Source organism: Emys orbicularis, chromosome 11 (assembly GCF_028017835.1).
Source record: "Emys orbicularis isolate rEmyOrb1 chromosome 11, rEmyOrb1.hap1, whole genome shotgun sequence".
Lineage (NCBI taxonomy): Eukaryota > Metazoa > Chordata > Testudines > Emydidae > Emys > Emys orbicularis.
Window position 1 is genome coordinate 2,336,807 of NC_088693.1, and position 26,552 is coordinate 2,363,358.

Below are 26,552 nucleotides of genomic sequence, written 5' to 3' on the forward strand. Positions count from 1 at the left end.
AGAAATACACAGTACTCTTGAAGCAGTACTGATTGTGTGCTTGGTACTTTTAATCACATAGATGGAATCATTACATAAATTGTAAGCTCTTTGGGGCAGGGATCATCTTGTCATGGTGTAAGTTTTACAGAACCTAGCATAATGGAGCGCAGGGTCCCTAATTTGGACCCTTTGGTGATACCGTAATTCAAGTAATACCACGTGGTCCCTGCCCAGTCTAAATAGACACAAAATGTAGTACAAGAGGGAAGGCTCACCGCACAGTGAATATTTGTAAGGTTGGTGGTAGTTTCATGAACAAAAGTATTAGAAGTTGGGTAAAGCTTATGACTAATAAAAACACCCCTGTGCCCAGTTTGTGTTAGTGATTGCTCTTCCTCCTTTAGGATGCTTGATTTTCAAGGCCAAACAGTCTAAGGTCATGTCTACACTTACCAGTAGATCGGCACTGCTACAATCAGTGCAGCAGGGGTCAATTTAACAGGTCGGGTGAAGACCCGTTAGGTCAATGGAAAGCGCTCTCCCATCGACTCCGGTACTCTAGCTCCCTGAGAAGAGTAATGTAAGTCAGTGGGAGAGCGTGTCCCATTGATACAGCCCTGTATAGACACTGCGCATTCCTACAGTGATTCAAAACAATGACAAGAGTGGCCACTTGACTTAAGGGGATTATGGGATGTTTCCGGAGGCTGATCAGAGCGCAGTAATGAAACACCTTGTCTACACTGACGCCTGTAGCCAAGGCGCAGCAAACGTTATTCCTCTCGCCGAGGTGGAGTACCAGGAGCGCTCTAGCTGCGGAGTCAGAGTGCTCTACGTGCCTTGCCAGTGTAGACGGGGAGTGAGCTAGGGCGCCCAGGGCTGTTTTAATGAGCTGTAACTCGCAAGTGTAGCCAAGCCCTTAGGTCGACTTACCAAAGTAGCATAGACAAGGCCTAAGTCTTGACCACTCCTGTTGTTCAACATGTACGTTAAGTCAGTAGGGGATATCTTGAGGGAATATGCTGATGACACTGGTCTATGATCATTATACTTGGCTCTGTTTCCTCTTTGGAAGCAATCAGTTATTTCCTAGCTCTCTCGTTAGCTGGCAGAAATAAGGACCTGAATAAAAGCCGGTTGGCGTAAGCTCATCCTGGACAAGAACAAAATGATGCTGATTGAATCAGGAAGTCTCTTGGGTTGACAAAGTCTGACTGCTTCAACAGAGCAGGATGTCTGCCTATTGTTAAAATGGTCTGCAACTTCGGGGTCTTGCTAGATAGAAGCAGTAACCAGAACTGTCTCCTGAGAGGATCAGGTTGAGAGCATGTGCTCTTCATTATGAACTAGCAGCCAGTAAATACCCAAATTAAATTCAGAGGACTGTTTACTATCTACAGAGCCCTAAGTGTCCTAGCTCCCAGAATCCTGCAGGACCACATCTCCTCAAGCTCACCACACAACTAACTGTTAATGCAATCAAACATCTCTTGTCAGAAAGCCAAGAGGTGGAAAACTTTTTTTCTACAAATAAAATGTACTTGAAACTGAGGTGACTATTTTGTGGATAGGGCAAGCTGGGTTTTGAATGTGTTTATTTACTGGCTACTGTCTTTGGCTTTGAACTTAATGCAGTTATTTCTGCCCTGCCTCCTATCTTTCAGGGTCCTGATTCTTCATCTGAAACGATACAGCTTCAATGTGGCACTGTCTCTGAATCACAAAGTTGGGCAGCAGGTGGTTATACCAAGATATTTGACCCTGTTATCTCACTGTACAGAAAGCACTCGGCCCCCACTTACTCTGGGATGGAGTGCGCATTCTGCAGTGTAAGTGTCAAGAGCAGAATTTATCACAGTTATCTATTCATGGGTATTAAGTTCATGTATATGGCATATGGGAGGAGATGGTATCAAATGTTACACATCAGATCTACTCTAGAGAGAGTCAAATTAATAAAAGAGATTTAAAAATTGCTCCTACCCTCTCAAAGGTCATTGTGATTCCCTTTACGAAATTAAAAGCCAAGTCTTTTGTCTGCTGCATTAATCCATAATGATACCAATATGAGACGATGTGTGGGGAAGGAGAATTACATCTCATGATGTAAGAGTGGCGGAAGCCCCTTTGCTTTGAGATGTTTAAAACTAGACAGGACAATATCTAGAGAACACTCTGTAAGGAACAACCCTGCCTTAACCCCTGGGGTATGGACTGGTAGAATTTACCAAGGGAAGTTCCCTGTGAGTCCATAATTCAGCTTTATTTCCAGTACAAGTACTAGAATGATTGAGCTTTCATTTCATATTTGGTACACCATGATAGCTCTTCATACCCTTTCACTGCTGATCTTCCCCTGCACCCTTTGCTGTGCTGACCTGTCCATTAATTTATTTATAGGTTTTTCTGTGGTGCTCGTCACCACAGTATCTAGTACCTCACACAGTGAATTTGTCCTCGCAACAGCCCTATGAAGTAAGGAAGCATTACTTAAGAATGACTATACTTGGTCAGACCTCACGGTCCATCTAGCTCAGTATCCCGTCTCTGACAGTGGCCAGGACCAGATGCTTCAGAAGGAATGAACAGAACGGGGCAGTCTTTAGTGATCCATCCCCTGTCGTCCAGTCCCAGTTTCTGGCAGTCGGAGCATGGGGTTGTGTGCCTGACCGTCCATAGCCACTGATGGATCTATTCTCCAGGAACTTATCTCATTCTTTTTTGAACCCAGTTATTCTTTTGGCCTTCACAACATCCCATGGCAATGTGTTCCACAGACTGACAGTTCGTTGTATGAAGAAGTCTGTCTCTTTTTTTAAGCTGAACAGTCCCCATCTTTTTAATCTTTCCTCATATGGAAGCTGTTCCATACCCTAATAATTTTCGTTGCCCTTCTCAGCACCTTTTCCAATTCTAATCTATCTGTTTTGAGATGGGGTGACCATAATTGCATGCAGCTTTCCAAGTGTGGACGTACCATGACCTCTCATTTTTACAGATGGCAGACTGAGGCACAGAGTATCATGCCCAGGCTCACATAGGCAGTCTGGCAGAGCAAGGAACAAAACCAAGATCTCTTGTGTTCCAGTCCAGTGCCCTAACCACAATAGCATACTGAGTTAGGATGTATCTGGCATGTTCAGCAGGATGGCACACGTGTTCTTCGTGCTTAGTGTTGAATAAGGTTTTTCAACAGTATATTTTTGTAATTGAAAACTTTACTTTTGTAAAGAAAGAAAGGAGAAAAACCCTTTAAAGGGTCAGATTTTTAGTGGTTTGTAATAGGACCTGAATGTTCTCAGTCTTAATCTATCCTCCTGGCTAGCAGTAGGGGGTGACATGTGGTGAACTGGATGCAGCAGTCTTGGGTTTGGAGAGGAAGTCGGCTGTGTGCATTGGAAGGGATTGCTACAACAGCAGCCAGCTGGTGGGTGTGGGGAGAGTTGATGGAATTGAGGGATCCGAGGTGAGGGTCAGGTGGATCAGAAAGCTTGTGTGACAGTTGTTTTGGTGAAAACGTGGGCCAGGTAGGGAGCCAGTAAAGCCACCAGGGCAGGTTGTGGGAGAGCAGGTCATGAGTTGGCAGTAGGAGCTGGAAAGATGGTAGAAAAAGGAATGAGTTGCAGTCCTGACAGGAGTGCTGCAAGCTTTTAATCTCAAAGCTGTCCTAGGGTGTGCCACTAAGGTGAATCAAGTTGAAAGGGTTAATTATTTTTATGAACAGCTTTTGTATATTCATAGCATAGAATTCTTACTCTAAATCTCTGTGATTAACAAATACAAACAGGTATTCTCCTTATGGCTTTTTTGCCCACGGGCTAGCATGTAGTAGCAGATGAGTAAAATGCACATTTTTTTCAGAATATAACTGTGGCAATAAATACTTTGCTCTGTTTATAGTTCTCGACCATTGAAAGCCTCCCAAATGGTGAATTCCTGTACTGTGAGCACTTCCACACCTTGTAGGTAAGTTGTAATTCTGAAATTTCCTTGATTTGGGGGAGTTCTCTGAAGAACTTTTGAGCATTTAAATAAGTATTGCCTTTCTCCCACCTTTGTCTTCCTTTTCCATTTTTACTCCTTGTTTTTTGTGTTTTGAATTATTGTCTCTACACTGTTTTCCATGCTCCAGAGTTGTCTTGAAATTGCGTCTCCAATGGCATAAATATTAAGGACACTTTTAGTGTTCACACAGCCCAAATGACATCTTTCAGCATTTCTCTTATAAGCCTGTTTTCTGAGGTTTATAATTATAACACAAACTAGATTTTTTTTCAGTATTAAAACCTACAATAGCAAGGAAAACTGAACTTAGTTTGTATGGACTCTGATAGTTCCACTGCTCTTAAGAACTGGTTGTAACCATAACTGCAAGAAGCTGGTTTGTAAGTTGTTTACCAGAGAAGCAAAATAGTCTCTTATTCCAAGAGCTAGCTCTTTTCTCTGTCCTTATGTTTGGCGCACCAAAGTTGGTTCTGGAAGAGAGTCATTTAATCCTAGGGTTTATTTGTGGGGGTTAGAGGAACATTGTTCCTACACTTCATTCTGAGAGGCCAGCTCCTGAGAAACAGTGATAAATGTAATGTAGTGTTGGATAACTTTACACTGCATAAAAGTGAAGACACTGGAGGATGCATGTAGAGAAGTTCTCAACCAGGGGTACGCAGAGGTCTTCCACGAAGTACATCAACTCATCTAGATATTTGCCTAGTTTTACAACAGTCTACATAAAAAGCACTAGTGAAGTCAGTACAAACTAAAATTTCATACAATGACTGGTTTATACTGCTCTATATACTATACACTGAAATTAAGCCAATATTTGTATTCCAATTGATTTATTTTATAATTATATGGTAAAAATGAGAAAGTAAGCAATTTGTCAGTAGCAGTGTGCTGTGACACTTTCGTATTTTTATGTCTGATTTTGTAAGCAAGTAGTTTTTTAGTGAGGTGAAACTTGGGGGTAGCAAGACAAATCAGCCTCCTGAAGGGGGGACAGTGTCTGGAAAGGTTGAGAGCCACTGTCTTAACCTATACACAGTGCTTTTATTTTTCACCTTCCTGAGCCCTCCTTGCTTTTGGTTTTAATAAAACCAAAAGCAACTCCTGCAAAAGGCCAAATGGAAAACTGAAAACTGAAAAATATTACACATGTGAAATGTTGTCCTGCCAACACTATTTAGCATCTTTATGATCTATGCAACTTGGTTTCAGAGAATAATTATGGTGTTTAAATAAATTTCCCAAGTTAAACAGCATATAATAATGAGTTCTCTATACTAATGGAGTCCACTTAGGGGAATGTTCACAGAATGTTGTCCATGCACTGTAAATACCTAAACACAGAAGTGCAGGGAAGTTCTTTTAATGAATACCTGGTAAAGGAATGCAGTAACTTTCAATGCACCAGTAGGTAAGCTAGGATAGAAAATTGATCTGCTAAGTAAATAGATTTTAAATATGGCAAACTGGAGTCTCTTAACAGAGGGGTAGCCGTGTTAGTCTGAATCTGTAAAAAGCAACAGAGGGTCCTGTGGCACCTTTAAGACTAACAGAAGTATTGGAGCATAAGCTTTCGTGGGTGAATGCCCACTTGCTTGCGTCTGATGAAGTGGGCATTCACCCACGAAAGCTTATGCTCCAATGGAGTCTCTTCTAAACCTGCATAACCTGTTACACCCAAATTTCCTTTTTTAACAGTTTAACAGGTTTCTACAGTGCTAGGAAATTATAGTTGTATGTTTAATTTTCAGAAAGTATACATTCAAATCAAAGAGCTCCGTGGCACTCTATGTGGATTCAGATAGTGAGGATGAGCCATTGAAACGCTCTGTTGCTCACAGTCAAAGATTGTGTGATGTACAGAGCAGAGAACAGCAGCAACAGCAAGAAGAGCCTGAAAAGGTAAAAGATTCTTTCCTCTCTGTAGGCCTTACAATAAATGTGCATTTTCTGTTATTGAGAGGGGAAAACATACCCTTTCAAACCTAAAAAATCCCTGACATGTTTGTGTCTGGGCTGTTAGAGTCTATCAGACTGTGAATAAAACCGATGTAAATACAAGATTGGTTCATAATTAGCACAATTATGCTGAAGGGGAATGCTTTGCCAGGCCATCTGATTGACCTCTCTATATGTGTTGGCTTGGGATCCCACTGGCATCAGAGGTAATTGTATTAGCGCTGCACTGAAGTCTTTAGCTCAAGTGTGTCAGCTGCACAACAGTTTTACTATTCAATCCTTAGAGGATATTTAAATTGCCTTCTCTTGAAGCTGCTCACTGGCTGAAATAGGATGAAAGTCAGTCACTGGTAATAATTATCCAGTAAAATTCTTTGTTTAAATCCGGGGTCCAGGATATGCATTGAGAATGGGGGGGAAAAAATAATAATGTACAATTGGAATGAGTTTGTGGACCCCCAAATTAAGTGTTTTGCACTCTGGCCCGCTTAGCTGATTGAAAAGTGAAGCTGGCAGTCTCTGGTGATAAGTGCTTAGAAATGTTTAGAGACCTAGTTTCTGATATGGGGGCATAATTCAATACGTTTTGCCTTTGAGGTCTGTTGTGGCAGATGTTGGCGACATCCAAAGAAGCTTCTTGCCTGTACAATGGCATTGTAAGTGCAGTAGAAAGGAGATGAATCGGGGTTGTATGGGAGGGGAATGACATCCTAAAGTAAGACAAACTTTGAGGGTTCTACTTTGCATCTGCCTTTCCTTTGCACTCTACTTTAGGGATGGGTGAGGAAGATGGCAATGCTGTTGTGAACAGGAGCTGTTGGTGCAAAAATGGAGTAATGCAGCCAATTTATGTGAATAGCAAATCAATCAGATCTAGTCTTCTAGGATTGCTGTGGGACAGAGTTGAGGAGTTATACTGTTGGTTTGCTCATATGTAACCATATGCATTGGTGGTCATAAGAACATAAGAAGGGCCATACTAGGTCAGACCAAAGGTCCATCTAGCCCAGTATCCTGTCTTTCAACAGTGGCCAATGCCAGGTGCTTCAGAGGGAATGAACAGAACAGGGAATCATCGAGTGATGCATCCCCTGTCACCCATTCCCAGCTTCTGGCAAACAGAGGCTAGGGACACAATCCCTGCCCATCTTGGCTAATAGCCATTGATGGACTTATCCTCCATGAACTTATCTAGTTCTTTTTTGAACCCTGTTATAGTCTTGGCCTTCACAACATCCTCTGGCAAAGAGTTCCACAGGTTGACAGTGCACTGTGTGAAAAAATACTTCCTTTTGTTTGTTTTGAACCTGCTGCCTATTAATTTCATTTGGTGACCCCTAGTTCTTGTGTTAGGAGGAGGAGTAAATAACACTTCCTCATCTACTTTTTCTACACCAGTCATGATTTTATAGATCTCTATCATATCCCCCCTTAGTTGTCTCTTTTTCAAGCTGAAAAGTCCCAGTCTTATTAATCTCTCCTCATATGGAAGCCGTTCCATATCCCTAATCATTTTTGTTGCCCTTTTCTAAATGTTTTCCAATTCCAATATATCTTGTTTGAGATGGGGCAACCACATCTGCATGCAGTATTCAAGATATTGCCTACCATGGATTTATATAGGGGCAATATGATATTTTCTGTCTTATTATCTATCCCTTTCTTAATGATTCTCAACATTCTGTTAGCTTTTTTGACTGCCACTGCATATGGAGTGGATGTTTTTCAGAGAACTATTCACAATGACTCCAAGATCTCTTTCTTGAGTGGTAACAGCTAATTTAGATCCCATCATTTTAGATGTATAGTTGGGATTATGTTTTCCAATGTGCATTACTTTGCATTTATCAACATTGAATTTCATCTGCATTTTGTGCCCAGTCACCCAATTTTGTGAGATGCCTTTGTAGCTCTTCACAGTCTGCTTTGGGCTTAATTATCTTGAGTAGTTTTGTATCATCTACAGATTTTGCCACCTCATTGTTTATCCCTTTTTCCAGATCATTTATGAATATGTTGAATAGGACTGGTCCCGGTACAGGCCCCCTGGGGACACCACTATTTACCTGTAAAAAGCAACAGAGGGTCCTGTGGCACCTTTAAGACTAACAGAAGTATTGGGAGCATAAGCTTTCGTGGGTAAGAACCTCACTTCTTCAGATGCAAGTAATGGAAATCTCCAGAGGCAGGTATAAATCAGTATGGAGATAACGAGGTTAGTTCAATCAGGGAGGGTGAGGTGCTCTGCTAGCAGTTGAGGTGTGAACACCAAGGGAGGAGAAACTGCTTCTGTAGTTGGATAGCCATTCACATTCACATTGCCATTCCTGATATCTGACTTCACAAGTATGTCAGGAATGGCAATATACAAAAACCTGTAGGAGAACACTTCAACCTCCCTGGCCACACAATAGCAGATGTAAAGGTAGCCATCTTACAGCAAAAAAACTTCAGGACCAGACTCTAAAGAGAAACTGCTGAGCTCCAGTTCATTTGCAAATTTGACACCATCAGATCAGGATTAAACAAAGACTGTGAATGGCTATCCAACTACAGAAGCAGTTTCTCCTCCCTTGGTGTTCACACCTCAACTGCTAGCAGAGCCACCTCAGCCTCCCTGATTGAACTAACCTCGTTATCTCCATACTGATTTATACCTGCCTCTGGAGATTTCCATTACTTGCATCTGAAGAAGTGAGGTTCTTACCCATGAAAGCTTATGCTCCCAATACTTCTGTTAGTCTTAAAGGTGCCACAGGACCCTCTGTTGCTTTTTACAGATTCAGACTAACAAGGCTACCCCTCTGATACTTGACACTATTTACCTCTCTCCATTCTGAAAACTGACCATTTATTCCTACCCTTTGTGTCCTATCTTTTATCTAGTTACCAATCCATGAGAGGACCTTCCCTTTTATCCCATGTCAGCTTACTTTGCTTAAGAGCCTTTGGTGAGGGACCTTGTCAAAGGCTTTCTGAAAAGCTCAGTGCACTATATCTACTGGATGCCCCTTGTCCACATGCTTGTTGACCCCCTCAAAGAATTCTAGTAGATTGGTGAGGCATGATTTCCCTTTACAAAAAACATGTTGACTCTTCCCCAAGAAATTATGTTCATCTATGTGTCTGACAATGTTGTTCTTTACTATAGTTTCAGCCAGTGTGCCCAGTACTGAAGTCAGGCTTACTGGCCCGTAATTGCCAGGATCACCTCTGGAGCCCTTTTTAAAAATTGGCATCACATTAGCTATCTTCCAGTCATTTGATACAGAAGCTGATTTAAATAATATATTGCAAACTACAGTAAGTAGTTCTGCAATTTCACATTTGAATTCCTTCAGAACTCTTGTGTGAATACCATCTGGTCCTGGTGACTTATTACTGTTTAATTTATCAATTTGTTCTAAAACCTCCTCTAATAACACATCAATCTGGGGCAGTTCCTCAGATTTATCACGTAAAAAGAATGGCTCAGGTTTAGGAATCTCCCTCACATCCTTAGCCGTGAAGACCGATGCAAAGAATTCATTTAGTTTCTCCGCAATGATCTTATTGTCCTTGAGTGCTCCTTTAGCATCTCAATTGTCTAGTGGCTCCACTGGTTGTTTAGCAGGCTTCCTGCTTCTGATGTACTTAAAAAAAAATTTTATTACTTTTTGAGTCTTTGGCTAGCTGGTCTTCAAATTCTTTTTTCGTCTTACATGCATGAACCTGACCAACTACCAGTCATCACTAACTGGACCAGCTCTTCTCTCTAGAATTTCACCCTCCTCTTACCTGCCTTCCTTTCTTGTCCATGGTCTTGTGCCTATGGTAGTACTGGCCCTACAGCCTCAGAGATGGAAATAATCTCTGGTCTGAGTGCGTGATTATGTAACCGGTGTGGTGGTCAGTTTGTAGCCGCAGCAGCTTGTGTGTTCAGCTGATTGATAAGCACAAGCACAGAAGGCTACTGCAGCAGTGGACGAGCTGGCTAACAGACCAGCAACGTAAAGGTACAACACTAGCCTGAGTTTTCCGACTAGAGTTGACCGGCCTGTCCGTTGTGAGAGAACCATTTATTTTTCTTTTATGCATTGCTATTTGCTGCCCTGATCTTCAGGTTTTGGCCTCTCCTAGTTATATCTGCTGAGACCGTCTAAGGTTCATTTGAGAAACTGTGTTCTTTCCCCTTCTCTTCTCATCCTAGCCTAGGTTCAGTGGTTCTCTTTCCATCTTCCAGTTCAAGTTACATTTATCTCTTGCAGCTGCTGTCCAACTTCATTAAACACCTATTGGTGATGACTTTGCTACTCACATATGGAGGTTACTGGAGGGTGAGGGCTCACCACCACCTGGAAAGGTGTCACAAGGGGAAGGTGGGGTGAGCACAGATGAAGAGAGCGCTGTAGCCTTGCACATCTTGCAAATCCTGGTGGTTGTAGATCAGTGGTTTTCAGCCTGTGATCTGCAGACCCCCAGGGATCCGCAGGCTGTCTAACATTTCCAAAGGGGTCCACACATTTAATTGACATTTTTTAGGGGTCCACAAATGTAAAAAGGTTGAAAACTACTGTTGTAGATCTATTATTCAAAGTTAGTCCCTAAAGTCATATGGCATTGACTCTGTATATGTGAACTGTATTTAGTATGGTTGAGACCCAAACTCCCACTTCCTGACAGTTAACCCAAAAGAAATGTGCACAGTAAATGCAAACTGGATGCGACACATCTTTGACTTTTTTAAAAGCCTTTTAGCCTGAATCCATTCTCATTTGTAGGGTTCAAAACGAAGTAAACCAGAGTGTGATAAATCTTCTGACTTGGGAAATGCGGGTTTCGATGGAATGAGCGAGGATGAGTTGCTAGCAGCTGTGTTAGAGATTAGCAAGAGGGAAGCCTCATTCTCTGTGAACCATGATGAAGATAAACCCACAAGCAGCCCCGACACTGGTTTTGGAGAGGACGAGGTGCAGGAATTGCCAGAAAATCTGCAGTCTGTAGAGACAGAGAAACCCAAAGCAACTACAGAATCAGGTAGGATGAGAAGTAACTTTATCTTAACTGAACAGATTCTATGGTGATTCTGAAGTTATTTACAACAGCAGATCAGCAATATATGGGGCATGAATTGCATGAGAGTGGATTGTAGGCAGTGTCTGATGTACATGGCGATATATAAATATCTTACATTTTTCCTGTCTTTAAAGCTTTTCATGTATTGAATTTTGAAAATGTTCTCATGTCAAACATTTGTAATATGTCTCTGCTAAACTTAGTCATCACCAATGTTTTGGTGATTTTTTCCATCTCCTGTTTAACAATCACCTCTGTCAATTCACTGACTATAGAGTTTTACTCTTCCATATTCTGAGTACACTTTATTTTCTATAACTGTCTCCAAATCAATTGCAATCCTGAGGAGCATAGTAGCAATATCTGAAGACAGTTGTTTGTGTATGATTAATACATTCAAAGGATAAGGCTAAAATCCCTCTGATGCATAGTGAAAAATAAATAGAATTGTAATTAATTTGGCCTCCTGTGTATACAATTTTAAAAAGTTTTTTTTTTTCTTTTCTAAACAGCACCTTACATTTCTGTAAATCCTTCAGAATAAGCCCAACATGCTTTCACAGATTGTGGCCCCAAATCCTGCAAACAAATATACACATGCTTAACTTTACCACTGTGAGGAAGCCCCATTGATTTGAGTGTGGGATAATTGGGTCTCAGCTTTTCTAGTTGGTTAACAGAAATTTTTAAAATCTTGTAATTTGTTCATGCTACTTGCTTTGGATCAGATTATTTCTTAACTCCACTATCCTGAAAACAGTCAGATGAAGTTCCTTCTTTCTTTTCCTCTTAAGAGTTAAGAAATTAAATGCAAAAACCGTACACTACTGAAGGTTGCAGTTAGCTCAAAATGTCAGGTACTGTCAAATGAAACTTCATGTTGGAAGTCAATACATGAAATAATTCACACAACCTTGAGTCTGCTCCCGTATTCACATACACTGTGGTGCATTTTACACGGTCACACCGAATTTCATGTACTTTCAAAGCAGGTGGGGGGGGGGGGGGACCTACTAAATTTAGACATTACGGAGGGCACACTTTCCCTACTCCTACTCATAGCTGAGAGCTGTGTAATAGCCAGAAACCTTGTGGAGTATTGCTCCTTATAATGAAAGTCTGAGTCACAGACGTAAAAAATTCTGTTTTGCGATTCATTTAAGAGGTTTAGACAGAGCTGGGTTACAATCCTGACTCTGGTGGTCCTGCATTTTCAAGATGTTGCTGATGCTGTCATTCTGCTGTCTGTAATCCTCTGATAACTAATGAACAGATGTGGAAGTCTGTTTTTCCAATTCAAGGGTGGGTTCACATTAAGATAGATTGCTTTGCTGGTTTTTTTTAGGGGGATTCTGACCATTTACCTGTAGCCAATTGGGGGTTGAAAGTATGCTGCAGATAGGAGAGGTACATATAGTAATGGCAACAAATATTCCCTCCAGAAGCTTTGTAAAACAGCTTCTTTCTTCTTTCCATTGCACACATCTTAAAGGTAAACTACACAGTTGTAAATTACTTGTGCTTTTATACTACTTAAAAATCTGTAGATCATCTAGCTCTAAACTGAAGCAAAAATTGACAAACCCTAACAGCTTTTAGGAGATTTTGCTGCTTCCCTCGGTCTTATTTAGAGGTAACATGGTGGGTTCAATGTTAGGTTTTTCTATGGTGCCGGCACTGTAGTATGTAAGCACGGTCTAAATCCACATATTGTAACTCTGGCAAATGTCCATTAGCTGCACTTGGGCCACCATTGTGAAAGCCTAGCAGAATGGGACATGTTTGTTTAGGCAAAGGCTGCAGGTTTTAAATGAAAGCATAGAGTTTGGGGAGAAAGGGTTTTGATAAAACCTTGCTCAGTCCCAAACCTGTAAGATTAGTTATAGCGTTCCCCTCTCTCATCAAATCCTTAGGCATTCCTCAGGATCTATTGGTTGTCCCTCTACCAGTAGATGCCACTGTGCTCCAAGGAGTTCAGGGGCCTAAAGAGGACTTAGATGGTAACAAACAAGGGACCAGAAAAGCATAAATGTCCTTTGCTTCCTCAGGCCCTGCCAATTTCACTGAGATAACTAAAGATTTTGATGAGAATAAGGAAAACAAAACTCCGGAAGGCTCCCAGGGGGAGGTTGACTGGCTGCAGCAGTACGATATGGAGCGAGAGCGGGAGGAACAAGAACTTCAGCAGGCACTGGCTCAGAGCCTCCAAGAACAAGTAAGAGCTAATACTCCCTTCCCTAAGTCGTCTTTTCTAGCGTCAGAAACCTGATGGCAAAATAAAAGTTCACCCTGGCTTGGACAATAATTGCAAATTGTCTCTACTGCTTATCTTCTAGAAGAGACCAGTATGAAAAGCAGAAGATTATTCTAATTCACTACCCAGTTCAGTCATTGAGATTAACTATATTAATCACAGTTAGTATAAACTTTGAGAATCACACCTAGATATTTGAAAGGTTCACCTGTACAAAAAAAGGCAAAGCTGTTCCTCACCTAGTTATGTACTGAAAATTAACAAGCCTCACTCTTTAACTTCCGTACACCTCCCTAATTCATCCCCCACTTGAAGGCCTTGCAGCATGTCCTGTCCAGAGGCGGAGGGAGAAGCAGGTTCTAATGCAGATGACCACCCCTTCAGACAGCCATGCCAGCAGCTCTCTTGTTTAAATCAGAACACGGTTAGCTCAAACTGTTCTTCTGAGCTCCACTGCTGTGGTATCCCATGAGGGATAAGGGCAGGTTTCTCAGATCATTAGGTCCCAAACCATTTAGGTTAATATTAGCACCTGGAATTACCCCCCAAAACAAATTGGAAGCTAGTGCAGATCACCCTGCACTTCTGACCTGTGCTAAGCAAACAGACAGCTGCATTATGCACTTGCTGCAGGTTTTGACTAGTCGTCAGTTATAGCCCCATGTAATCCAGGCTTAGGGTTGCAAAGGCTAATTCAACCTTCTAGTCAAACACAAATGGGGAAAGAAGTGCTACTGGCAAACCGGGCATCTACAAACATGTAGAGTTCCAATAACCCCCCTGGGTTGCTAACGTGTTACACAAATAGTGGGCAGCCTGCTCATCTCTCCTTCAGACACACAGACGTTGAGGGGAGCAGGAACTGTTCAGCACCCCATGGCTGCCACCCCCGCACCTTGTGCCCTGTTGTCTTGGGCCCCTCAGCTGTGCAGGGAGCCCCCTGCAACCCTGCTGTCAGTGCGGCCCTAACTCCAACCCTATCCTGCCCTGCCCTGCCCTTAATTTCCAGCAGCTGCATAGATGCTGGAACTAGGGGGGCTGCTGCACCCCCTGGCTTGAAGTGGTTTCCATTATATGCAGGGTTGACAGTTTGATTCAATGGCTCTGAGCACCCCCACTATGCAAATTGTTCCAGCACCACTGAGCAGATGTAAAAATAAAACATTTAAAAAAAAAATTTTTAAATCTTTTATATAGATTTTTATTTTTATTATCAACATTCGAAAAAAATAAAAACCTAATTTTGCCAACCCTACTTATTTTCAGGTTTGAAATACCTAGACAACTTGGAGTCAATTTAACCCTTCATCCTTCCTGTATAGACAAATGGAGTTCAATACAGTTTACTGTGATGGGGAAGGAGATCATTTGTTATAAGTCCTTGAACTGAGGACCCTATCTGCTTTGTGTTGACATTAGATATCATGGTACTCCTTGTAAGAGATGGGGTTGCCCTAGATATCACGGGGCAAATTTCCCCATCCTCCAGTGTAATTCGTTGTGAGACGCAGTGATGGATTGCTTCATTTCAGCTGTGCTGTTAAGATATAGATTCCTAGTGCTTTGGGAACAGATATGAAAAACCCTTATGGCAATAATGTAAAATGGATTTAAATGTTAGCTTCTGGTGTAGTCATAATGAGGACCTGCCATTCCACCTGTGATTCAGGCATGGCGTGCATTCAGACCCAGAATTAAGGAGCCTGTTCATGCAGTAGTGCTGACTGGCTTTGGACCCAGCCACGTCCAGTCTCTTCAGCTGGAATCAATGTTGCTACAACACAGACCCCTTTTGAGGGTGGTGGGAGGAGACAGGGCAGACACACACCCAAAAATATGGTTTCACTTTTATTATCTATCCCTACTTGTTAAAATTCTTGCTGTAATGTTTGCAAAATCCTTTTCTGGAGTTGGGAAATACTAGGGTTACCATACGTCCGGTTTTTCCCGGACATGTCCGGCTTTTCGGCAATCAAACCCCCGTCCGGGGGGAATTGCCAAAAAGCTGAACATATCCGGGAAAAATACCGTCCGGGCACTTCCCCTCCCGCGGCTGCTCTGCTCCTCCCCTGACTCAGACTTCGGCTCTGTTTAAGAGCCAAGCTGCCCGAGCCAGCGCTACCGGCTTCGGGCAGCCCCCTTGCCTCCGGACCCCAGCCGCCGGCCGGGCACTTCTCCTCCCCGGCTCCAGCTGCTCTGCTCCTCCCCTCTCAGACTTCGGCTCTGTTTAAGAGCCAAGCTGCCCGAGCCAGCGCTACCGGCTTCGGGCAGCCCCCTTTGCCTCCGGACCCCAGCCGCCGGAGCAGAGCAGCTGGAGCCGGGGAGGAGAAGTGCCCGGCCGGCGGCTGGGGTCCGGAGGCAAGGGGGGCTGCCCGAAGCCGGTAGCGCTGGCTCGGGCAGCTTGGCTCTTAAACAGAGCCGAAGTCTGAGAGGGGAGGAGCAGAGCAGCTGGAGCCGGGGAGGAGAAGTGCCCGGCCGGCGGCTGGGGTCCGGAGGCAAGGGGGCTGCCTGAAGCCGGTAGCGCTGGCTCGGGCAGCTTGGCTCTTAAACAGAGCCGAAGTCTGAGTCCGGGGAGGAGCAGAGCAGCTGGAGCCGGGGAGGAGAAGTGCCCGGCCGGGGGCGCAGGGTCCGGAGGCATAGGGGCTGCCCGAAGCCCGAGCGCTACCGGCTTCATGGTTTGCCGGGCAGCCTCCAGACCCTGCGCCCCCGGCTGGGCGCTTCCCCTCCCGGGCTCCAGCTGCGCTGGGGAAGCACCGGCCGGGGGCGCAGGGTCTGGAGGCTGCCCGTAAAGCCGGTAGCGCTCGGGCAGCCCTTTTCGCGTGGCTGGGAGGGAGGAGGGGGAGTTAGGGCGGGGACTTTGGGGAAGGGGCGGGGAAAGGGCGGAGTTGGGGCGGGGCCAGGGGTTGGGAAAGGGGCGGGGCCAGGGCCTGTGGAGTGTCCTCTTTTTTTATTTTTTAAATATGGTAACCCTAGAAATACAGAAAATTTTCCATGAGTTTTATATATTTTTTGTTAAGCTGCAATTTTTTAGCAATTTTAAAATAAATTGTAGCAGATATTTTCACCTTTTGATTGAGGCCTGTGTCCTCAGTTAGCTTTGGGCAGAAAAATTGTGTAAATTTTGTCGTAGCGTGGGGAACTTTGTGTGCAAGTGACAGTTTTACTTTGCAGATGGTTCACAAATTCATTATGATGCTTTTCAAATCAATGATCCAGAGAGAGCTCATGGTGTTACTAGGGACTTGCTCTGCTGCATACCAAAAACTTTAGTAGCTTTGACAAGCTTTAATTAAGGTTTGTCCCCGGTCCTGTTGCACTAGAACTTTGGACTCTTGCTGGTTGTAAACATTCCTTCACATGGAACTTTTAATGTTCTATGTCAGGTTTGTTGTAGAAACCAAAGCAGCACAATTTCAATAGAAAAAGCACACTACGAGAATTTTAAACAGTGAAGTGTCTCAGTGAACTAAGTTTGTTTTCTTTCCATCAGGAGGCACGAGAACAAAAAGAAGATGATGACCTTAAACGAGCTACCGAATTAAGTCTACAAGGTGAAATTTATTTATCAGCTTCCATAATGCTGCTTTTTAGGGGAAATATATCCATGTGTGTGAATGCAACTCTGAGCATCTGAAAGGCAGCTGGGATTTCATGCCTTTTTTTGTGTTTGATTGTAGTTGGCTCTGTTCTTTTCCGTTTTATTTCATTCAGTTATGGAAGTAAATGCTCGTGAAAATTCTTAACATGAAAACTGCAGTAGTTTTTTATTCCTTAATTCAGTTTTTAAAAAATATTGTGTACCCAGATATTTGGAACTTGAAACTCGGTGTTCCCGAAAAGCCAGCTGTCTATGGCCGAGAGACACCTGCAGTCTCACATCTGCAGAATACCCTCTTGGCTGAATCAGTTCCCAAAGCCCTGGCTTATCATAGTTCTGTAGTTTTGGATTAACATTTTAATACACTTAAATGTAACAGATTTGCCCAGGATAATGGCTAAAATGCTTTATATCTAATAAAAGAACAGAGATGGATAATCCACAGCAAGATGTAGCACTGGAGAACACCCAAAGCGGGCAGGTACACTGAAGTAGCACTTTAAGCCCCAGGCTCAGTTTAGCATTCTTGTAGGGCTAGCATGCAAGTGAGGTTATGCAGCCTGGCAGAACAAAGCCAAAAAAAACCCACACAAGAAGAGGAGCAGTTGTGATGATGAAATACAGGAGTATTACTTAAAATTCACTTTTAATCTTGCCCAGGCTCCTTAAGTAGTCCTCCCTTGCTTATTATTGAAGAGGCATGGGTCTGCTCTTTAACAGGAATAAAACAATATCATACTCCGAACAGTGTACAAGTGTCATTCACAAGGGTGACACATTACATTGAAGATTCAGCCAATCACTACTGTGTACTCTAACCAGTGTCCTGATTCTCGGGCTCTCTTTGCAGTCCACAGCCTCACTCTTTTATCGGATATTGGGGGTGTTGTTTTGGCAAAGCAAGTTCCTTCTCCAGGAGTGGTTGAGTGCATTCCCCCTGCAGCACTTCCGGTCCGTAGTAGACTGGTAGGGTCCGTCACTGGAAATTTAAAATCCTCTTGATTTGCAATCACTTAATTTTGTTTGACATCCTGAATATTGTCAAATGCCTTTCAGCATGCTGTCACATCATTCATAATTGTGACAGCAGGTACTTGCTAAAAGGGATGCTAATAAGTTTTCACTATGAAGCTGCTGTTCCCTTCTCACATGTAGCCAGCAGTTGTCTTTTTTTTTTTTTTTTTTTTTTTAACATGGTCCAGTGTTGGTGCAGTAACAGTGTAGTAATCCCAGCATTATCAGTGTATTGGGACTAAGCGTTCTCTGTGACTGCGCCTCCATGTGTGACTCACTTGGACAGCCTGCAATTCCCTGGGACAATGTAGCTTATAAAGCTCTGAACAAGAGCATGAGATCTGGCAATAAAGCATTCTCACTTAGGAGGGTTCAGCTGTGGAACAAACCTGAGAGGATTAGACTAATCCAGTGTTTGATGACTTCACAGGGCAAATTGCATGAACCTTCCTTTGGGCAAAGTATTTCCATCATAGAATCACAGAATCATAGAATATCAGGGTTGGAAGGGACCTCAGGAGGTCATCTAGTCCAACCCCCTGCTCAAAGCAGGACCAATTCCCAACTAAATCATCCCAGCCAAGGCTTTGTCAAGCCTGACCTTAAAAACCTCTAAGGAAGGAGATTCCACCACCTCCCTAGGTAACCCATTCCAGTGCTTCACCAACCTCCTAGTGAAAAAGTTTTTCCTAATATCCAACCTAAACCTCCCCCACTGCAACTTGAGACCATTACTCCTTGTTCTGTCATCAGGTATCACTGAGAACAGTCTAGATCCATCCTCTTTGGAACCCCCCTTCAGGTAGTTGAAAGCAGCTATCAAATCCCCCCTCATTCTTCTCTTCTGCAGACTAAACAATCCCAGTTCCCTCAGCCTCTCCTCATAAGTCATGTGCTCCAGCCCCCTAATTATTTTTGTTGCCCTCCGCTGGACTCTTTCCAATTTTTCCACATCCTTCTTGTAGTGTGGGGCCCAAAACTGGACACAGTACTCCAGATGAGGCCTCACCAATGTCAAATAGAGGGGAATGATCACGTCCCTCGATCTGCTGGCAATGCCCCTACTTATACAGCCCAAAATGCCGTTAGCCTTCTTGGCAACAAGGGCACACTGTTGACTCATATCCAACTTCTCGTCCTCTGTAACCCCTAGGTCCTTTTCTGCAGAACTGCTGCCTAGCCATTCGGTCCCTAGTCTGTAACAGTGAATGGGATTCTTCCGTCCTAAGTGCAGGACTCTGCACATGTCCTTGTTGAACCTCATCAGGTTTCTTTTGGCCCAATCCATCATAACTGGCATGATGACAGTTTTAAAAAACCAGGGAGAGGAGAAGAGCAGAGAACTCAAATCCAAGCAGGACTCGCCATGCAAATTTAAATTATCTGGAAAAAGTTTAGGTGCTTCTGTAACAAGTGCTGGGAAAAAGCTTTAGTTGGGTAGGTGCAAAATCCCAGAAAGTTTAGAACACTGTGTCCGGGAGCCCTTCCGGCTTTAACAGAGAGCTGTGTGCACTTTGCTCAGCCAAGCGTTCTGGAAGTTCCTGCAGGGAGCAGCCCTTCTCACCATGTACAAACAATGAAAAGATGGATGCTGCCAGCAGTCGGTTTAGATGCCAGTTTTAATTGATAAATGTAGTTTGTGAATAGAATTTATAGTTGAAATATAGAGAAATGCTTCTCACCATGGAAACTTCCCCATCACTAAGCAAATGGGTACAGTGCATTTAATGTGGATGTTGACCAGGGGCCACCGAAGCTTATGAAAAATGCAGCTATGCAATCAAATGAAATTTGCAAAAAAGTTTGCCATGCACCCTTACTGTCGCATTAACTGTTTTTGCACCCTTTAACATAGACTTACTGTAAAAAACAGTGAAAGGTTTGTATGTTACTTTTTATTCTGCATTCTATAGTTCAGGGTCTGTTCCTTGATTCAGATTCACAGCATAAATCACCATGCTTTTTTTTGGATGGGTAGAGAGGGGATGTGAGGTAGTTTTTTTTGTAAATTTTCCAATATCCCTTGCTTCCCTCAGAAGGGAGAGCCTTTAGCTTTAGTATTTCCTTTGTGTTTGTTTATGAAGATTCATTATGAAGATAAATATAACCCAACCTTCTGTAACTGTGATGTGCTTTCCTGTATATGCCAAAATTCTGACCTGGCATCATTGTGTCTTTGTGCCATTTAGAATTTAACAGCTCTCTTCTGGACAGTGTTGGCTCTGATGAGGACTCTGGGACTGAGGATGTTCTCGACATGGAGTACTCAGAAGCTGAAGCTGAAGAGCTGAAAAGGAATGCTGAGGTGATGATCCATTGTTTCAAGCACTGAATGGGGAACTAACGTCTCTTCCCGTGTTCAGCACTAGATATTATGGAGCAAGTGCATCTGTTCAGTCTGAGAGGACCTTGTTAAGTAGCAGCTTCCCATTAGTATTGGGAAACCATGCATAGTTCAGTAATCTCCCTTGGTAAGAGCGGGTCCTACAGTGAGAAGAACTGCTGAGGCCCTTTGGTTGCTATGAGGAATCTTATGGGTGGGGAGGGGAACAGGGAAACAGCATAACTTGACTACTGGAAGCATTCTGCTGTGTGAAACAAGTAAAAATACAGGCTGCTTAATTATCAAAAAGGAAGAAACAGCATTTCAGATAGTGTAGTGGTTTGTGATAGTGCTAGTAACTGCTGTGGGTTTCTAGCTCCTGGACCAGGGGTGGCCAACCTAAGCCTGAGAAGGAGCCAGAATTTACCGATTTACATTGCCAAAGAGCCACAGTAATATGTCAGCAGCTTCCAGCACCCTCTCCCAGCGTCTCCCACCCACCAGCAGCCCCGCCAATCAGCGCCTCCCCCTCCCTCCGTACTTCCCGATCAGCTGTTTCGTGGCATGCAGGAGGCTCTGGGGGGGAGAGGGAGGAGCGAGGGCACGGCAGGCTCAGGGGAGGGCGTGGGAAGGGGTGGAGTGGGGGCAGGGCCTGTGGCAGAGCCAGGGGTTGAGCAGTGAGCACCCCCTGGCACATTGGAAAGTTGGCACCTGTAGCTCCAGCCCCGGAGTCGGGGCATATACAAGGAGCTGCATATTAACTTCTGACGAGCCGCATGTGGCTCCGGAGCCACAAGTTGGCCACCCCTGTCCTGGACCATTAAAGATCAGACAAGTTGTGGAGGAGGCCTTGTGAGCCCTGAGTGGAATATAGCAACAACTCCTGCTGTCTGCCTATGCTGTCTGACTCAGTGAGGGTCTCTCATCTATCTTAATTGTAAGGAGAGTGTTGTATGGCCATCTAGAAAGGAAAGGGTTAATGTTTTTTATAGGGAATTCTTTTAGGGAAGTTTTACTTCCCTTCCAATTGCTTGTACCTTCATCAGAGAGCTGTATTTTCACACCCCTGTTGAACTCCAATCAAGCAGTCTATCAGACCAAGGAGGACCAGGAAATCTCTTTAAAGCCAGTCAGCATTACCTGTTCTTAATTGTCACGGCTGAGTTGATGAGAAGAGCTTCACCCCAAATAAGAGGAGAGGGACATTTTCTCCTTAACACTCCAAGAGCAGGGGAAGAGAGAAATCTCTAGGCCACCAATCCAGTCTTTCTCTACTGATTTACCTCATTTATCAAATGGTTTGTTTGAATAGTGCAGAAATCAATATAGTTCTCTTTGATTTTTCTTTTAACTTCTCTCTGTGGACTTATTGATATCAATGGAAAGTGGTCACTCAGGAAATAGCTTGTCTAGACAAATGGCAGTGCAAAGCAAAATGGAGAGCAGCTTGTATCATCTTACTGGTTTGGAATCCAAACAATGACTACTTTGTTGCTGTTCTGTTGGCAGACTGGTGAATGGGGAAACAAAAACAAACAAAATCATATGGCATTTCCCAATTTTAAAGGGACACTTTTTTCTCCTGGCCTGATCCAGTGTGGCAGTTCCTATGTTCCTTGATCACATTTCTCAAACAGTTGAACTTTGTGTACCAAGTACCCAAAGCCATATTCTAACGTGCTGTAAGGCCTGTTCTGAGCTAAGTGGAATTAAGAGCATATTTAAAAGCAAATGATTGGATTGTATTTTCCAGGTAGGAGAGCTCCCTCATTCCTATCGTCTCGTCAGCATTGTCAGCCATATTGGAAGCACATCCTCTTCAGGTAGGGAATATGATACCTTTGGTCTCTCTGTCTCTCTCTGTTCATGTGGAGATTAAAGAAATGTCATTGAAAATAGTTGTAGTATTTTTTGAAGATGCAGAAAAGCTTTAAGATCTGTTCTAATAGTTAACATGAATTAGTCAAAAATATCCATTTAGTCTATAAGTGGTTTGTACAACATGATGGCATTTCAGTATTTAAATGTCAGCTAACTGCAACAGGGTATCTAGAAACCACTTACTGATTTGTTTTGAACTATAGCATGAAAATAAATATGGCTTCTCTTTTTATTTTTTTAGGCCACTATATTAGTGATGTCTATGATATCAAGAAACAGTCCTGGTTCACCTACAATGACCTAGAAGTGTCTAGAACGCTAGAGGCCTCTGTTCAGTGTGATAGAGACCGAAGTGGCTATATCTTCTTTTACATGCACAAGTAAGAGAATCTCAGCAGTTTGGGCTAGTAGTAATCATTTCCCAGTCATGAAGTTCTGTGCTCCTCTCCCTACCATCCTCTTCAGTGGAGTTGCCAAATCTAATATTTGTCAGTGTGTCTGAATTTTGATTGTTACTGCTGCATATGATTTTGACTAGCACTAGAGCATCCCCTGAAAGTTCAGTAGCGCAGAATTATCCCTCACTAATACACAATGGTTTAGACACAACAAATCCTGCATGTTGGCAGGGCGTTAGACTAGATGACCCTTGCAGTCCCTTCTAACCCTTTGATTCTGTGGTTCTAATTGTCATAATGAGATGATAGCTAAGTGTTAAAGGCATGGTTAAAGAGGATGTTCAGTATCTCAGCTAAGTATTAGTCCTTAGTGTATGTTTTCCTCTGACATAGTCGTATATTTGTAAATTCCCATATTCCCCCTAACCCTTTTACTAGCATTAATTTATTCTATTTTTGCTGCCCTCTTCCCTGCAAGGCTTAACATGCTCTTAAATTTGCTATAATTTGTTGCAAAATCTTACTGCAGCTTCCAGCTGAATGGCTTCAGAATTTCAGGAGCTCTGCTTAGAGATCTTTAGTGACAAGGTGTAATTCTTTTGGCTTAACTAGTAGGATCTATAATTCTGAAATGTCCAAGGCTTAAATTAAACCACTCATTTCCTGTGTCTCATTCTCCCTTCCCGCAGGACTGTCTTCATCTTGTGCAGCAGCTCTGTGCTCATTGATTTCATAATCTCCCTTCTCATGTTTTCTAGGGAAATCTTCGATGAGTTACTAGAAACAGAAAAGAACACACAGCCGCTTAGCATGGAAGTGGGGCGGTCTGTTCGTCAGCCTCTGTGAAGAGCAAATCCCTTGTTTCTCCCGAGCATGGAGAATTCTAAACTTGCGCAAGACACGCAGGAGTAGCAAACAGCTCAGGGCCAAAACGAGAGAGAAAAAGTAAGGCGTATGGGATGCTTAACTTGCAGAACCACGCATGTAAACCTTGGCCTGAACCACACTGGTAAACCTTTGACATCCCAAAGCACTCCTCCTGTGGTGAGATTTTTATTGTTCCAGAAATATTTCTGTCAGCATGGAGCCTTAAAGCGTTACATCAAGCCACAAGACCACAGCTGCTCATAAACTGATGAAACAATAGTGCAAAAAGAGACTTGACTTTAAAGTCCATTAACTATGATATGTGAACGGGGAAGATTTACATATCACGTGGCATTCTATTTTTTCCCCCCACGAGCAATTAAAGCAATACAGCCTGCAACCTGGCATGTATCGTGTCAGTAATAGTCACTGGAAACCTAGATCACCAAGTACGCTATTGCCCGTCTGTCCTGCTAACTGGTGTGCCGACATCACTCAAGTTGACGCATTTTGACATTCATGAGGTTGTAAATGCTCTGCCATTTACATGCAGTTCCAGGAAACAAACTATTGGTGCTGTGGAATGTATTGCATACCTACTCACACTCTGTCATCTTATACAGTTCATTGTTGTCTTTGTTTAGAAATGAGATTATATTTTTTTCATTTAAAAAGTTTATTCTTTCTGACTGCATTTTCTTCATAGTGTCATTGCATACTGCAGTTTACATCTTTCTGTCAGTATATCTATTTCTCACTGACTTTACATCACGTTGAGCTGCCTTGTTTTGACTCCGACAGCAGCAGCTAGTCAGTGGGATGGAAGGTAAGCTTTGGCTGATTGGGAGGGAAGCAGAGCCAGTGCTGAGCAGTAAAAGGAAGTGAACTACAACTCTTCTTTTTGCATCACACATTGGAAAAAGAGCATTCTGGCATTAACCCTTCAGGGTGTGCAGGCATCAGTGTTTGTCTCTGTCATCCTCAAGTGGAAAGTCTGAACAATTCTTTTCGCACTTGGATTGCTGTTAGACTGATCCATAATTTCACATTGTCCCTACAGATCCCAGGAATCGCACAGAGACAGAGATGTTTTTATTCTAGCTGTCTGTTGTTTTTTTAGGAATATGGGCTGCTCAGCTGGAATAAACTAAATCAGTTGAGAAGCTTTTGAAAACCTGTACTGAGTGTTAACACAAGATATTACAGGGCAGAACTGTTATATTCTATTATCCTAATTGTACCTGGTAACATGACGCTCATTTTATAGCTGACTTTGGCAAAAATATCCAGTGATTTAATTTTTATTTGAACCTTCAAATGGTCTTTTATTTAATATGGGCAAATATTTCCCTTATTTGGTATTTACTTTTATTGCAAAGAAATTGTTGCTAATCATTGGAGCAGTTACTCTTCTGCCCCTAATTTGGATTTTGCTATTTGAATAATTGGTTACAGAGAGTACAAAGATATTTGTTTTTAAACTACCGTTAGGAGTTTCTCAGGAATAAACCACCCAGAGCTAAGTAGAAAAACCATTGCTGTAGAGGACAGGAGGCAAAATAGTTTCTCCCCAGATCTTATAGAGTTAAGGCTGCTCTTCTGGTCTGTGTACCAAGCGAATCTACATGAGTTTTGTTACGGCTTGGATAATATCTTATTGGTTGTGTTGGTCTCATAGTAAATGGCCTAAGCATTAAACTTCGGTCACAAACAGGACAAAGCTTTTACCTCATAAGGTGCAGCACCAGTAGTATATGACATGTTAATTTATTATAAATCATTATGATTTTGTATTGTCAACAGTGAATGTTAGTGGAATGTGTGGGTGTGGGGGGGGAGTTAATGTAGGAATTTTCTTTTACTGAAAAGGGCACATACCTGTGAAAATGTGGCAAAGATCTCTTCCATCATAAAGGCAAAGCTACCTTCCTCATCTTAACCAGCATCCCCGTTTTCCCTACATGCTGAAAGCAGCACACATGGCGCTTAAAATAACAAATGTACTTATAATATCAGCGAGTTAGCACTGCTGATTGCTTGGTGGGGAGCAAATTATCATGTTGAGGCACAGTACTCCAAATCAGTTCATTTCTAATAAAATCCAAGATTGCCCAATTTTAGTTGTTACCCTAATTTATGTATAAAACCATTTTTGATGTAGATCCGGAGTTGAGAGAGCTGACGCTTAAAACCAGATTTCATGGTCCCTCTAGTGAAAACCAGGTTCTCACTTAGCATAGCTAGAAACAACTAGTGAACATATGTGTTTTTCACTTTTTTGGCATATGGCAGCTTGCCTGGCCCTATGAACCTTTTCCTGAACAGAACTGGTTGTCAGTCCAACACTGTGCACCCCCACATCCCCCGTCTAAAGATGGATTCTTTCTCTCCGCTCCAGGGTGACAATGAGGAAGGAAATCTGTAACTTGTCAAGGAGTGTATGTATAAATATATACTTTGGGGGTTTTGCACAGCATAGCTAGTTCATTCAGAATCAGGGGCAGTATGTGTTCCCAGTGTTCTGTGTTCTACCTAATTCACTTTCACATTCAATACTACTTATATTTTTGCAATAACTTTGAAATTCAGTAGAGCTGAGCTCTGTGCAACCTTTACAACCATATTGGATTATATGTAGGACAGACACAAACCAAATAAAAGCCAGCACATGTAGGGATTTTAGCATCAGATATCTTGGAGAGGAAATCATTTAAATATCCTACAAACCCTTAATGCCTTTATTAAAATGGCTGTGTTAATAGTGTTGAGGCCTGCTAGAGAGAGTGGGGCTTTCTGGGAGATGGTGGAGTGCTGTTGCTCTTTGAGCTAAGATCATGTGTTGTATCTTATTAATTAGAGAGGGTTCTATGGAGTGCATGTTATAAAACACTCTTTGACATTTCCTGAAATATACGGAGTTGTCGGTTTCAAAAGAACCCGAGAGCCAGTTTAGTTTGGTCTGATTGTGCGTCAGTGTATAAAAAACAAAGAAAACACCAATGTCATTCTTCCTTCCACCCCCACCCCATCATCGGATGTCTGCTCTGACTTGTTCTTGATTTACTCCTTCACTGTATTTGGCTACTTTTTATGATAAATGTATAAATGTTTATGTAAATGAACTGGAAATTTTGTCCCAGATATTGCGCTGTGTCGGAGTCCACATAGAGGACTGTTGTACTGGGATGTGCAAAAGAACAACAGCATGCAGGTACT

General features: G+C 42.7%; 1 protein-coding gene across 1 annotated transcript in view; it reads left to right on the top strand.

Moving 5' to 3' along the window:
• Positions 1-23,365, top strand: part of USP37 (ubiquitin specific peptidase 37) — a 60,144-nt gene extending 36,779 nt beyond the window's left edge. The window contains exons 15-24 of the mRNA XM_065413400.1: positions 1,647-1,811; positions 3,883-3,948; positions 5,739-5,889; positions 10,707-10,962; positions 13,050-13,216; positions 16,746-16,806; positions 20,057-20,172; positions 21,944-22,013; positions 22,313-22,451; positions 23,228-23,365. Of these exons, the coding sequence (XP_065269472.1) occupies positions 1,647-1,811; positions 3,883-3,948; positions 5,739-5,889; positions 10,707-10,962; positions 13,050-13,216; positions 16,746-16,806; positions 20,057-20,172; positions 21,944-22,013; positions 22,313-22,451; positions 23,228-23,315 (1,279 nt within the window). The 3' untranslated portion in view covers positions 23,316-23,365. The remainder of the gene's footprint in view (positions 1-1,646; positions 1,812-3,882; positions 3,949-5,738; positions 5,890-10,706; positions 10,963-13,049; positions 13,217-16,745; positions 16,807-20,056; positions 20,173-21,943; positions 22,014-22,312; positions 22,452-23,227) is intronic.
• Positions 23,366-26,552: the final 3,187 nt, after the last annotated feature.